Genomic DNA, 14,209 nt, shown 5'->3' with positions numbered 1-14,209 from the left:
AAAACCAAAATAACAATAAAAAGGAATTTCTCTTCAATGTCTATATGTTTATATGCTAGCAATGGAGGCTATACCACTTATCTATATGACCTTGCAAATCCATAGAAGAAAATCCTTACTACTTTCAAACCTAGAAACATTTTTAGAAAAACATGAATTTGAACACAAAAGGAAAACTAAAACATGTTAGCTCTTAGAAAACAAAAGCAAGCAAAAAGTAAATAAATTTAATGGTTCATAATTTAATTATACATTGAGCAAAGCATTTAGACAAAGATAGTAAAAAGCTATATACAAGCTAAATGAACCTAAATTCTGCTACTGGAGAAGTTCTCCAGGGTCCCTCTGACTAACATGCTTGACCCTCCCTCCAGTAGAGGGAGCAAAATCCTAACACTCAATAAGTAGAATGGAAGATAACTTTGTACCTTTTAAGTATACCCAAGTATAGTTTTGGTACATCTGTCTTAGACATTTCAAAAGCTGTGTGTAGATACCCTGGTTGCAGAACATAGAAACATCAAGCCAGACCTGATCTGGAAGTGCCCCCCCACCCCCCGAAAAGTTTCCCTCATAGTAGAAAGTGACATGCAGACTGCTGGGAGAGAACTGTCATCAACAATTTTTTATAGCTGTATGCTATCCTTATTTGCCAAGCAAGCTGTGCCACTGGTGCAACAGTGACAAGTCTGTCGTGAGGATATGCAACCCCTGTCATTAGCCTGGAGATTTCCCACATCTGGTACCGTAAGCCTAGTCAAAGAGCCTACAGCTGGGAAGGCCTAGACCCATTGAGGAAACTACTGCTGTTGTTTCCTAAGTGGATATGATATGCCTACCAAAATGCCTTCTAAGTAATCCTATTCATGCCATTAGATTACAGCTGCTGTCAGTGTTAAGTCAAAGAAGCAGTATTTTTGTGGGACAGCAATTAAGTAACTACTGGCCAAAGTGCTGAGGAAAAGTGAATGCTGAACATTCCACCCTAAACAGGACCTCTGTATTGCCAAGGCTCAGAGAACATTTTACAAGAGGAAGCATACACATTGTCACAGTGGAGGGAAGGGGGCTGTTGTGGAATGTCTCCTGGGCATGACACATCTACTGTAGCTGTGATTACATCTTCAAAACCTGTACAAGATTAGATCCATCACAAACATCCAGTCACAGAGGCTGGAGAGGTTCACAGGTACTGCTCCTCTCTGAGAATCTATGGGCAGTTACTAGGGAGGGAGAGACATTTTTATCATTGTTATAGCTACACTAGCCAGGTGTTCAAGTCTTGGTAAATAGTCTCTCACCCATACTCCTGTAAGCAATGCTAATGAAAATCATTAGGCCACAGAACAAAGGAAAGGAACAGGGAGACTGGTTGGAAGGGGAATAGTGGTAAACAAGAAAATACAGAGTGTGTTAATATAATCAAAATACAAGATATGCACAACAATGAATATATAACATATACATATATGTGTATATACATATATACAAGCAAATGCACATACAGACACACACACACACACACACACACACACACACACACATACATACATAGTGGGAAAAGGTCATAACAAAGTTTCCTGTTATGTGTAATTAAGATATGTGTTATAAAAATTTTTTTAAAAAACAGTATGGTGAAATGTTTTTTAAAATAAAACAAAGCTGGGCTTGGTGGCAAAAGTTTGTAATCCTAGATACTTGGGAAGCTGAGGCAGAAGGATTGTAAATTTACAGCCTGCCTAGCCTAGAGTTAGTTCAAAACCAACCTAAGCAACTTAGTGAGCCAGGTGTAGTAGCTCACTCCTTTAATCTTAGCACTTGAGAGGCAGAGGCAATCAGATCACTGACATCTGGGTTACAGGTTAGCCAAGATGATATAGAGAGATCCTGTTTAAAACAAATAAGAACAAACAAAAATCTGTCTTGAAATGAGAAATAAAAAGAGAGCTAAGGGTAAAGCACAGTGGTAGACTACTTGCCTATCATGCCCTGTGTTGATCCTCTAAACATTAACCAGGTACATTAGTTGATATAATAACCAGGACATATTAACAAGGTGTGATGCTAAGGTTTTGTAATTCTAGCACTCAAGATATAGAAGCAAGGAGATCAGACATTCAAGATCATCTACAGGGAGTTTGATGTTGAGGCCAGTCTATAAAACATAAGATTTGTTCTCAAAAACAAACAAACAACAAACAAACAAAATCCATAGTATTTCATTGTATACTCATTCTTATAGGAAAAATATTGGAACATTTTACTTGGCAGAGCCAGATATATATGAGTTCAAGGCCAGCATGTTTTACATAATGAGTTCCAGGTTAACCAGGCTACACAGAATGAGGCCTTGTCTCAAAAAAAAAATCATAAATAATTTAGTAAGATTTCATAAAATATTGTATTTAATGTTTTTGTCAAAAGAGCAATATTCTCACATGACAAAAATTACAGAATATAGGTAGAAAAAAGTACAAATGTATTACCTTTAAACAACCTATTTCATTTGCATTTATATTTTCATTTGCATATTAGGATACTAGTATAAAAAAGTACAGTTAGAAAGGCATTTAAGTACCTACCTATAAGAGTTCCAAGAATTTTCAAATCTTTTGTTAATCTTTTCCAACATGTACTATATAGATGATATTGCTATTTTATATATTATACACACATATATGTTTTAAAGACAGGTGTAGAGATGGTTATCCTGAAACTCTATGTGGACCAGGCCTCTGTGTCTTAAAGGCTGGAATTAAAGGCAAAAGCCACTATAACCCAGCTCACTATTTTATACTTTAAAGATCAGCAAACAGGCTGGAGAGAAAGCTCAGGGATTAAGAGTACTTGTTGCTCTATCAAAAAACCCAAATTCAGATATCAGCACCCATCTCAGGTGGCTTGTAAATGTCTGTGATGCCACAAACTGATATAAGCCCCTCTGGCCTCTGAGAGCATACACTCACATAAATAAATCTCCTTTTGTTTTTGTTTTGTTTTTCAAGACAAGAGTTTTTCTGTGTAGTCTTGGCTGTCCTGGAACTTGCTCTGTAGACCAAGCTGGGCTCAAGAGATCTGCCTGCCTCTGGGATTAAAACTGTAGGCCACCATACCTGGCTATAAATAAATCTATATAGAAATGAGAAAAAAGAGAAATACAGAAATTATATAACTAGCTCAAAGTCACACATCTGAAGTATGAGGAGCTAAGAATATAATGCAGAATCTGGTACCACTAGTCTGAACTATTTTACTGTGATCATAATTTGGACTTAATATCTTATTCCTGGGGCATCATTAACATTTTCTTGGTGATAGTAATATATTAAATTAGTATGTGATAATAAGATGTGATGTCTCCACATGAGATATGTTTGGGGGCTAGAGAGATGGCTCAGCAGTTAAAAACTGCTGCTCTTCCAGGTGACTCGTTCTCAATTTCCAGCATCTACATGATATCTCATCACCATCTATAACTCCAGCCCAAGGGGATCCAACAACTTCTAGCCTCTGTGGGCACTGGGCAAGTACAGGGTACATAACATGCATGCAAGCAAAGCACTCATACACATAAAATAAAAAAATACATTTTACAAATACATTTTTGGATATATTACTTTTGCTATGTTTGTGTCAAAATGTTTTCAAAAGATTCTATCAGTTAATAAAGCCATGCACATTGCTAACTTCCCCACAAATATGCCAGCATTAAGCGTGAACATTAGGACTGATGAGATGGCTCAGTAGGTATGGGTACCTGCTGACAAGCCTGGTAATACAAATTTGATCCCAGAACCCAGATACAGAGTCCCAACCGCTACACACACCTCGGCATGCAAGCTTCCTCATACATTCACTCACAGAATAAATTGATAAATGTGAAGGCATTTTTTTTGAAAGCATGAACATTCAAAAATTGTTTCTAATGAAGGAAACAAATGTTCTACATTTTATTACTTTTTCAGCACACTGACTTTTAACTAAAATCCCACATTACCTTGACTTTACAATTTTTTTTTTAATTTCCTGGGTTTTTGATGGGTGTTTTGTTTCTCCACAGCTTTCCCAAATGTACCCAAACTAGCCTAAACTTGCAACTCTGCCTCAGCCAGCTGGAAGCTAAGCTTACAGAGGTGAACTCCATAGTGCCTGTTTACTAAGTTTCCTCCTCTCTGTTTTGCCCAGTGATCAGAGAGATGTTAGGTTTGCTGATAAATCTGTATGAGCCTGTATAGGAATACCAATACTGTGCCAATCATATTCATCCTAAAACATCTCCAGACTGTTGTTTTTTATTAATGGTCATAGTTTAATTTTAATAAAATAACCTGTTAAAAGTAAACACAAAAGCAACAAGACATTAAAACTTACAGTTCCAAAATACAAAGAATTGTTTCTAATATGATTTTAATAGCAAGATAAACCTGTCAAAATATCCACTCAATATACTACTGACTTTAAGAAATCCTGAATAAGTCTCATTTAAAATTAATTGAAAAGAAGCCTACTTACCCTCAAATTGTCAATAAAAAGAAGAAAGCTACATACCTGTCGCTGTAAACATAGATGATTTCTGCTATGTAAATGCTGATGATTAGACAATGAGGAAGGCCAACTCCGAGCCTGATATTGCAGCTGAGTTTGAGCCATGTCAGAAGGTCGCGCTATAAGATGTGAAGTAAACTGCCGATCAAAGTCATGATCTAAAACATGATTTGAATTATCTTGTCCAAATGTTGATTCATCAAATTGAGGGAGGAGACCCTCTTGAAGGAGGTCCTCTGGGTCAAGTCCTGTAAATGGTTCTGTATGAGATTCCACTTGATGAAGTAAATTCTCTTCTAAAGATGAAAAACCATTAGTTTCCACATGGTCGTTGAAATGACCCATTGGAGGTCCTGAGTCAACAGGATCTGGGAAGTTCATGTGCACAGGAGATAATTTTGAATTGCTATAATTACCCTGAGGATGTGACGAATGTAAAATTTGAAAATTATTTGAATTTAATGATGGAGTGGAGTTTAGAATATGCTGAGCAGATTCTTGCTTAATTCCTCTGTGAGGTGAAAAGGAGTTATTTCCAGCAAAATCAGATAAAGCCTGATTTGTATGACTAGGTGCAAGAACTGCAGATGACTGAAGGAGACTGCTTGGTGACACATGACCACTGGAGAAGGAGTAATGTGCAGGAAACTGCTGTGCATTGCTGACAGAACAGGAAGTCATACTTGGAGAAGGTCTGTTAAAGTTTCCTTCCTGATGACTGCCACACTTGAGGAAGTGTACTGGGGGATTTGCTGCTTGAGAAAAGTGCACTGAAAGAGACTGTTGGGGAGAGGAGGCGTTAGTTATATGTGGTGGGTGGTGAGCATTAACTCTGTGGGGACCAGAAACATTAACGTCTATAAAATTTTTAGACTGGCCAAGAGAATTTTGCCCTGGATTAATATTACTTCTGTTTTGTTGTGAGCGAAGTGAAGTACACTGTGTCTGATGTTCACTGGCCTGAAATAAGGCAAAGTCATGGTGCACCACAAAACTCTTATTCTGATGTAGAGAGTGTGAATGTCCTTGTTGATGAAAAGGAGATCCATTTTGATTAGAAAGGCCAGAGGCTGTCTGATGACCCCACATTGGACTGCCATCTGCTACATCTTGAAACAAACCATTGGCTTGGTTTTGGGGATGGACTGGAGAGCAATGAAATTGAGAGTGTGGAGACAATACATGTTCAGCTGGGCTGCCAAAAGACTGATTAACTTGATGAAATTTCATTGAGTCAAACTGATTTAACTGATCAAAATCTGTCATCTTCTGATGTGTGGGAGTGCCTTGAACATGGTTTAGTGAATCTATGTGCAAAGGCTCAAACTCTGCACCCAAGTTCAATTCATCCACTAGTGAAACAGGTCCCGGATGGACAAACGCATCATCTGACAGGCCTTCTAAGGTCTCACCAAAAAGATTAGTATCATCAAAAAAATCCATCATTGGGTCTGTCATTTTGAAACTTCAGTGACAATTTGAGTCGTTCACCCTAAACAGACTATGTTCAGGTTCTCTGTGGCAAACAGGACTGTATCATTTCTGAGGGTCATCAACTAATCCAAAACAGGCCAGTGTTCATTATTGCTCTATGTAATGACATGTCATGAAGTGTCAGAATCCTAGGAAAGAAAAAAAAAATTTAAATTTGGTAGTATTCATTAAACATATAAATAAAACACATAGTACTTTGTGTATGATAGATAATTCATTGCAAATAGGTCATTAATATTCTATACAGAGGAAAACAGGCTTCTGTGGGGGACAAAACTATTTAAAAGTAAAAATGCATGTTACTTTACTCTGAAGTACATATATTATAACAAAAAAAAATGTAAAGTAACCCCTAGGAATAACAGTGTGTCACACTACAGCATGAAATATCTACAACTCACAGCACTTTTAGAAATGATTACAATAACTAGGCACTGCCCTTAAAATATTATATGTTCAAGAGCGCTAGTGGCAGATGTTTGGGTTAGTAAGTAGACTATGATCACCTGATCTAGGTTCCATGGGGTATATGCAGAAATACCAGAAGCACAATTTTCAAGATACCATGAGGTAATCCAGAATAGAATGAATTTGGTTGGGATGTGCTGTGAAGTATGCTGGAACATACCCTCACATAGTACACATGGTACCTTTGCTTAACTACCATGGAAAATCATCCTAATAGCAAAGGACTTAGGAATCTGTGAATGAAATCAGTTGTATTCATTACTCCATCTCTAGAGAAAATACTGAATCATTAGGAATATACATGGTTCCTATTTTATTTACCAAATTGTGCAAATGCTGCAATTCAAAAGCAAAATAGAAAACAAACAAGAGCCTGAGCTAAACAAACAATAAACTGGCCCTATGACAAGCTTTAAAAAAGAAAGTTTAAGTCTGGCAGGCTTATGCCTTTATTCCCAGCACTTAGGAGGCAGAGGCAGGAAGATCTCTCTTAGTTTGAGGCAAGCCTGGTTTACAAAGCAAGTTCCAGGATAGCCAGAGTTACACAGAGAAACTCTTTCAAAAAAGCAAATAAATAAAAGTTTATACTTATGTAGATAGTGATAATTAAATGTATGCATACACAGTTGCTCCTGGATACATGAGGAAGACTGATTCTAAAACTCCCAAAGAAACAAGATCATGGATGTTCCAGTCTCTTATATCAATAGTCTAGTTTTTCATATAACCTTAGCACACATGATATTATACATCATGTCTAGGTAGCTTAAAATACCAGATACAATACAAAATAAATGGATATCATATTATATCATTAGTTGAATTCAAGCAAGAATGAACTAGAAGGTATAATTTGTTTCTTCAGCATGTTTTTAATTTGCATGTGGTAGTTTCTTTGATATAAAACCTTAGGATACTAATGGCCAAGTATTCACGAACACACACACATATATATAACAGTGAGATGTAAAAGTGATCTAATACCTGGTTACTTCCTAATACTAAAACGGTAATCATTATTGTTCCAGGCTTGAATCATTCCCAAAAATTTTTTAATATGGATCTAATGTTTTTATTTTGCACACACACATACATACATACACATACACAGACACACATAATCACAAATGAAGGTATTTCTTCCTATATATATTAGTTCATTTAAAAATTACTAAAGTGGTAACAAACTTTTTCAGAACTTCTATTTTGGGGGATAAGTATTAAGAAATAAATTTTCTAAATAAAATCTCTACTAAACTATTATAGAATTTTTTTTAATTTTTGAGAAATAACTACCAAATTTGGATAAATTATAGCTAGATATTAATGTATCATCAATCAAAACAGTATCTTATGCTTTGATAAACAACATGTAGCCATATCCTGGCAGTGTATATGCCTACACTGCAGGAACATGGATGGTTAAGGCAGGAAAATCCAGTTCAGACAGCCTAGACTACAGAGTGAGTTTCCAAGGACATCCTGCACTACAGTATAAAACCTTATCTCAAAACAAAAACAAGCATTTGGAATATAAAATACTTCTCAATAATCTTAATTAACTAGAGAAAACTATACTGTAAAAATGGGATGAAATAAAATATGGTGAAGGAAAAGTTTTGGAGATACTAAAGTTGTCCCTTTTACTGCAGAATAGAAAATTATTCACTAGGCATAAATAATGAGAAAAATGGAAATAATAGCTAACAACAATTTACTCATCTTTAACTTTATTTTAGGAAAAGCAAACATAATAAAAACAGAAAAAACATATTATTGTGTAGCTTTACAATGTCATTGTATTATACATTAAAATTTACTCTAATACTTGCTGCAAAATACTCCTATAGTACTAGTCAGAAGAAAACCTAGTTTTTACTTCAGCAAAATTAAAAGTTTTGATATGAAAAGTTTATAAGCTACACATTAGAATTAAAAACCCAGTGTTGGGGAACACGCCTGTAATCCCAGTACTCAGGATATAGGCGCATGAGGATCTCTGTGATTTCAAGACCAGCCTGGTCTGCAGAGTGAGTTCCAGGAAAACTAGAGAGAGTTACTTGGTGAGATCTGTCTCAAAAAAGAAAACCAAAACCCCACAAACAACCAGTGTGGTGTTGAAATATATAGCACCATCTACTCAGACACTGAGATAGGAGGATTGTGAGTTCAAGGCCAGCTGTGGTAACCTAGTGAGAGACTGTCTCAAAAATAAATAAAAGTAAAAATGTTTGTGCTTCAAAGGCTACCTTAAAGAGCTGCCAGACTATCTTCTAAAGGCCACATTCTCACCAATGACTTGTGGTGATATATTTTTTATGATTTAGGAAAGCTTGCCTGAGGATTCAAAAAGCAAAGCCAGCCACAGGCTACAGAGATCAGGCAGTGGTGATACACATCTTTAATTCCAGGACTCAGGATTAAGAGGCAGACAGATCTCTAAATCCAAGACTATTCTGGGTTACCACAGAGTGAATCAGAGCTTACACCTTTAATCATAGGATTTGATAGGTATAAAAGGTAGAGAGCGACATCCAGTTGGCATTAGTCTCTAGCCAAGTTAAGAAGAGCATAGCAGTCTGAGTGAATCTGAGGAGCAGTGAAGCCGGGAGCAGTTTGAGGATTGTTCTTTTGGTCTGAGCAGAGATAAGAGCTAGTGGCTGGCTTCTTTGCTTCTCTGATTTTCAGCTTGAACCCCAATATCTGTCTCTGGATCTTTTATTTTTTTGTGCTACAAATGAGTAAATTCCAACCCTCAGGACCCTGCCTCTCAGCTGTATCCTAGGAGGAAAAGAAACAACCTGTGGTATACTAAAGAGATACCTGGGCTTGTGGGCACATGCCTGAATTAACAACACTTCAGAGGTGAGGACAAGTGTGAGTTCAAGCCCAGCCTGGGATACACAAAACCTTGTCTCAAAAACTAGAAGAAAATGAAGGAGAGGACAGTGAATGGAGGACAGCAGAGGAGAGGGGAAGGGAGTGGGGAAAAGAGAGAGGAAAGCATGAAGTGTGGGATGTGGGGGCACATGCCTGCAATTCTAGCATTTGGGAGAAGGAGGCAGGAGGATCAAAAATTCAAAGCCATTCTTGGCCACATAGTTAGCTGGCCAATGTAAGCTACATGAAACCTTGTCAAACAAACAAAAACCAGAAACTAAGCGAGAAGACAAACCACCCATGGGGAGAAAATTTATAATCATGTATCTGATAAAGAACTTACATCTAGTCTGGCAGTGGTGGTGGCTGTGACACTCCTCTGTAATCCCAGGACTCAGGAGGCAGAGGCAGGTAGATCTCTGACTTCAAGGCCAGCCTGGTAAGCAGAATGAGTTTCAGGACAGCCAGGGTTATACAGAAAAACCCCATCTTAAAAAACAAACTAACAAAAAATACCTTATATCTAGAACATGTAAGAATTTATATCTAAAACATGTAAAACATTTTCAACAAGTTACTGGAAAGAAATCTGGATACTTCTCCAAAGGTATAAAAATCTCTAGTAACAATGAAAAATATCCAACCTCATTAATTACCACAGAACTATAAATCAAAACCATAAAATAAGATCATTGTATACCCTTTAGAATGAAAAAGTAAAAACACCAAGAAAAATAATTGCATGCAAGAGTGGATGAGAAAAAAAGAGGGGAAGAGAGAACAGTTGAACTTACACATGTGTGAGTGATGTAAAAATACAATTTTCATGTAGTTTAGTAATTCCACTTCTTGGTAAATACCAATGGAATTGAAAACAGGGAATTATAACACGAAGTTGCATGTCCAATGCCCAGTGCAGTATTTTATTCACAATACCAAAAGGGGAAATAACTGTCTAGCAACTGATAAGTAGATAAACAAAGCATGGTATTTTAGTATAATGGAGAATTACTCAGTAATAAAAAGAAGTGGGCTGGACCTGGTGGTATTGGCTTAAACTCACAGATACTTGTAGACTGAAGCTAGAAGATCACAACTTCAAGATCAGCCAGCCTGAGCTACAGATTAAGATCAAAGCAACCTGTGTGACTTGCTGAGACCCTTTCTCAAAATAAAATTAGTCTGTGGTAGAATTCTTTTATAGAATGAATGAGGGCCTGGGTTCAATTCCCAGTATTGTAAAACTAAAAATCTTACAAAAATGAAAGGTCTGACTCATAACTCCTATCTTAACTGTGGGAGAATACCATAACAGAGGTTTACTTGCCTGCCCACCCCCACCCTTTTTTTTTTTTTTTTTTTTTTTTTTTTTTTTTTGAGACAGTCTAAATATTTATCCCTGGCTGGCAACCAGTAGTAGATTAAATTAGTGGTTATAAAGCTGAAGGCAGGGTAGATGTGTGGCAAGACTGATGAGTAATGAATGCTGGCCATAGGTTATGGGGCTTCTTTTTGAGGTGCTAAAATGTTTTAAAATGATTCCAGGGATACTTAAACAACTCTGTGAATGCCAGGGCAGTGGTGTCACACACCTTTAAATCCGGCACTCAACAGGTAGAGACAGGTGAATCTCTGTGAGTTAGAGGCCAGCCTGCTCTATAGAGCCAACTCCAGGACAGGCTCCTAAGCTACAGAGAAACCCTGTCTCAAACAAACAAACAAAGCAAAGAACAAAACAACTCTGTTATTACTAGAAACCACTTCCAGATGTGATGTTGCACACCTGTAAATCTAAAGAATCATAAGTTGGAAGCCAGCCTAGACTAAAGAAAAAGACGTCATTAGAAAGGAGGAAGAAGGCCTGGAAAGATGGCTCAGCAAAAAGAGTACTCAATCCTCCTCCAGAGGACCTGTGTCTGGGTGACTCACAACAGCCTATTAACTCCAGTTCAGAGACTGACCTGATGCTGTCTTTGGCCTCCATGGACACATGACAAATGTGACATATATTCATAGAAACATACACATAAATAAAAATAAATCTTTGAAATTAAAAAAAAAAGGAGTGGAAAGAATGAGGCCAATGAGATGTCTTGGCAGATAAAATTGCTTGCTGTTAAGTACGGCACATATATGAAACCACACACACACACACACCACATTTATATACACATGTTTAGACAAACATAAGTAATAGAACTTAAAAAGAGGGATGAAAAAGCCAGTGAATTGTTCACTTAAATAGATTAAATCATATAGTATGTAAAGTACATCACTAAAATTATTTTAAATAGTATCTTAAATGATACAAGGCACCATAAGGTCATAAAAGTATAAACTTTACTTAAGCATATCACCCCGTGCACATGCAGCCTCCTTCCTTGTTTTTCTAAAACAATATAACTTCATTCTTCTTTGGGCTAGAAAAATTAATTCCACTTTAAGCCAGGTATAGGGATACATGCCTTTAGTCTTAGCAAAAGGGAGAGAGGCAGGCAAACATTTGTGAGCTCAAAGACAGCCTATGAGCAAGTTCTAGGGAAGCTACACATACATAAGAAGATTCTAGCCTGGCAGTGGTGGTACATGTCTTTAATCCCAGCATGGGAGGTGAGGGAATGAGGCCAGTGGATCTCTGTGAGTTCAAGGCCAGCCAGATCTATAGTGAGTTCCAGGGCAGCCAGAGCTACACAGAGAAACCCTGTTTCTTTGGGGGTGGGGGAAGACTCTAACAAAATGCACACACACTTGAATAAAAAAAAAAATTTTAAGTTTTAAAATGACACAAGGTAAAAATTCTTTTCAAAGTAAGCTGGGGTTGAACTACTGTGATCATTTGATCATTTTACTCAATCAAAGTTTTAAACTTCAAAAATTAGCTAGCCAGGTAGTGCATACCCATGATTCCTGTTCTCAGGGAGTCTGAGTAGAGTACTGCTGCCTGAGCTACAAACTGAAATTCTGTCTCAGAAAACCAGGGTGGGGGTGGAAATACAAAACAAATTTCCCTGTTGTTAGCCAATTTTTCATTTCTTCACTCCCCTAGTGGTCTTCCTTAATTTCTGTTCCTGGTATCTGACCCAAGTATACCCTGCATGATTACTATGTGCACTAAGAATGCTTTGTTTATGTCAAGATGGTAAGTTTTTGTGAGGAAAAAGATGCTAGGCAAGCGGAGTCAGGCTGGGCCACACCAACTTAGCGTCTTACTGGTTTCATTACCTTCTCCTAGCAAAGTAAATTCCCTGCCCATCAGTACTGTTACTATTTACAGTGCTGTTGTTTCTCAGTCTCTTCACTAAGATCAAGTGTACATTTACACAACAACAACAACACATACGTCAAATAGTATGGCAGAAATGATTAGTTCTTGGACACATCATATCTAGCTGGAAAAGTCCTAAGTATTCAATATTTTTAGTAATCTACATGACCCTCATAAGAGGAAATATGATGTAACTTATTTCACTTGGGGACAAAGTGAAGGACATACACACTAACATGAAAGCTGGGCTCTTGATGCCAGTCCCAAATAGAGGTCTGTGTCATTAAATGACTTCAAGTATGCTTATTGATTCAGCTCTGCTCCCCTGGGACAACTAACCAACACTTGAGCACTAGGCAGATGACTTGGCTATTAAGAGCCATGTACTGCTCTTACAGAGGACCTGAGTCTGTAAGTCCACATCAGATGGCTCACACCTGTCTTTAACTTTGGTCCCAAGGGACCCAAGAGCCTCTTCTGGCCTCAGTGGGCACTGCACCTCATGTGCACAAATCTACATTCTGAGACACACACATACAAATAGTTAATATTTTAATTCTTTAAAAAGGACACCAGGTGATAGTGGTGGTGTACACCTTTAATTCCAGCACTTGGGGGGGGGGGGGGCGGGGAGGCAGAGGTAGATGGGCAGACTGATCTAGAGAGCAAGTTCCAGGACATCAAGGATTATACACAGAAACCCTGTCTTAGGGGAGAAAGGTAGGGGAAAACACATTAAAAAAATTGTCACAGCACTCTGGAATCAAAAGCAGGTAGAACTCTATAAGTTCTAGGCTAGTCAGGGATACATAGATAGACTTTTATCTCAACAAACAACAAAGACACCAGCATTTGGTTCCACCAAAAAAAAAAAAAAAGAGTAACAAGAATAACAGGGATTCTTACATAAAAAAGAAAAACTCTAGGAGATAATATACTGTCATTTACAAGGTTCCTTATTAGTAAAACAAATAAAAATTTAAAAATTAACAAAAAACTCACAATCTATCCTAAGTGCATGATATGATGACTAAATATGTAATATTTACTAAAATGTTTTTCATATCAAAGGAAGATGTCACCTTTACTATAATTACTGAGAATGACTGAGAAAAACTTTATGCTAGAATGCAACAGAATAACCCAGGAAATATTAGTAGAAATGGAAATTTTAATTTTGAATATCATAAAATGTCCTGCTTGCATGTTTGTGTGCCAGATATGTGCAGTGCCTGCAGAAGTTGAAAGGAGGGCAATGGATCCCTGGAACAGGAGTTACAAATGGTTGGTAGTCACCATGTGGGTGCTAGGAATTAAACTCAGGTTCTATGGAAGAGCAGCCAGTGTTTTTAATCATTTCCCTAACGAATTATTTCCCTAACCCCTTACAATGCAGTTTTTAAAACAGGAAGCTCAAATATTTATTTGAACAATAAATATAAGATAAAAATGTATAAATCTACAAATAGTCAATATTATCTAAGCATTATTTAGACTTTTAAAATGGCAACAAAGACTACTAAAATCTGCATATAATTAAGGATTAAAATACATAAG

General features: G+C 37.1%; 1 protein-coding gene across 1 annotated transcript in view; it reads right to left on the bottom strand.

Moving 5' to 3' along the window:
• The window catches only part of Chd9 (chromodomain helicase DNA binding protein 9), a 224,822-nt gene that overhangs the window by 123,995 nt on the left and 86,618 nt on the right, over positions 1–14,209 (bottom strand). The window contains exon 2 of the mRNA XM_051195107.1: positions 4,549–6,167. Coding sequence (XP_051051064.1) covers positions 4,549–6,003 — 1,455 coding nt within the window. The 5' untranslated portion in view covers positions 6,004–6,167. The remainder of the gene's footprint in view (positions 1–4,548; positions 6,168–14,209) is intronic.

The sequence above is a fragment of the Phodopus roborovskii genome, unplaced genomic scaffold (assembly GCF_943737965.1).
Source record: "Phodopus roborovskii unplaced genomic scaffold, PHOROB, whole genome shotgun sequence".
NCBI lineage: Eukaryota > Metazoa > Chordata > Mammalia > Rodentia > Cricetidae > Phodopus > Phodopus roborovskii.
This window is presented reverse-complemented; position numbering and strand designations above follow the sequence as displayed.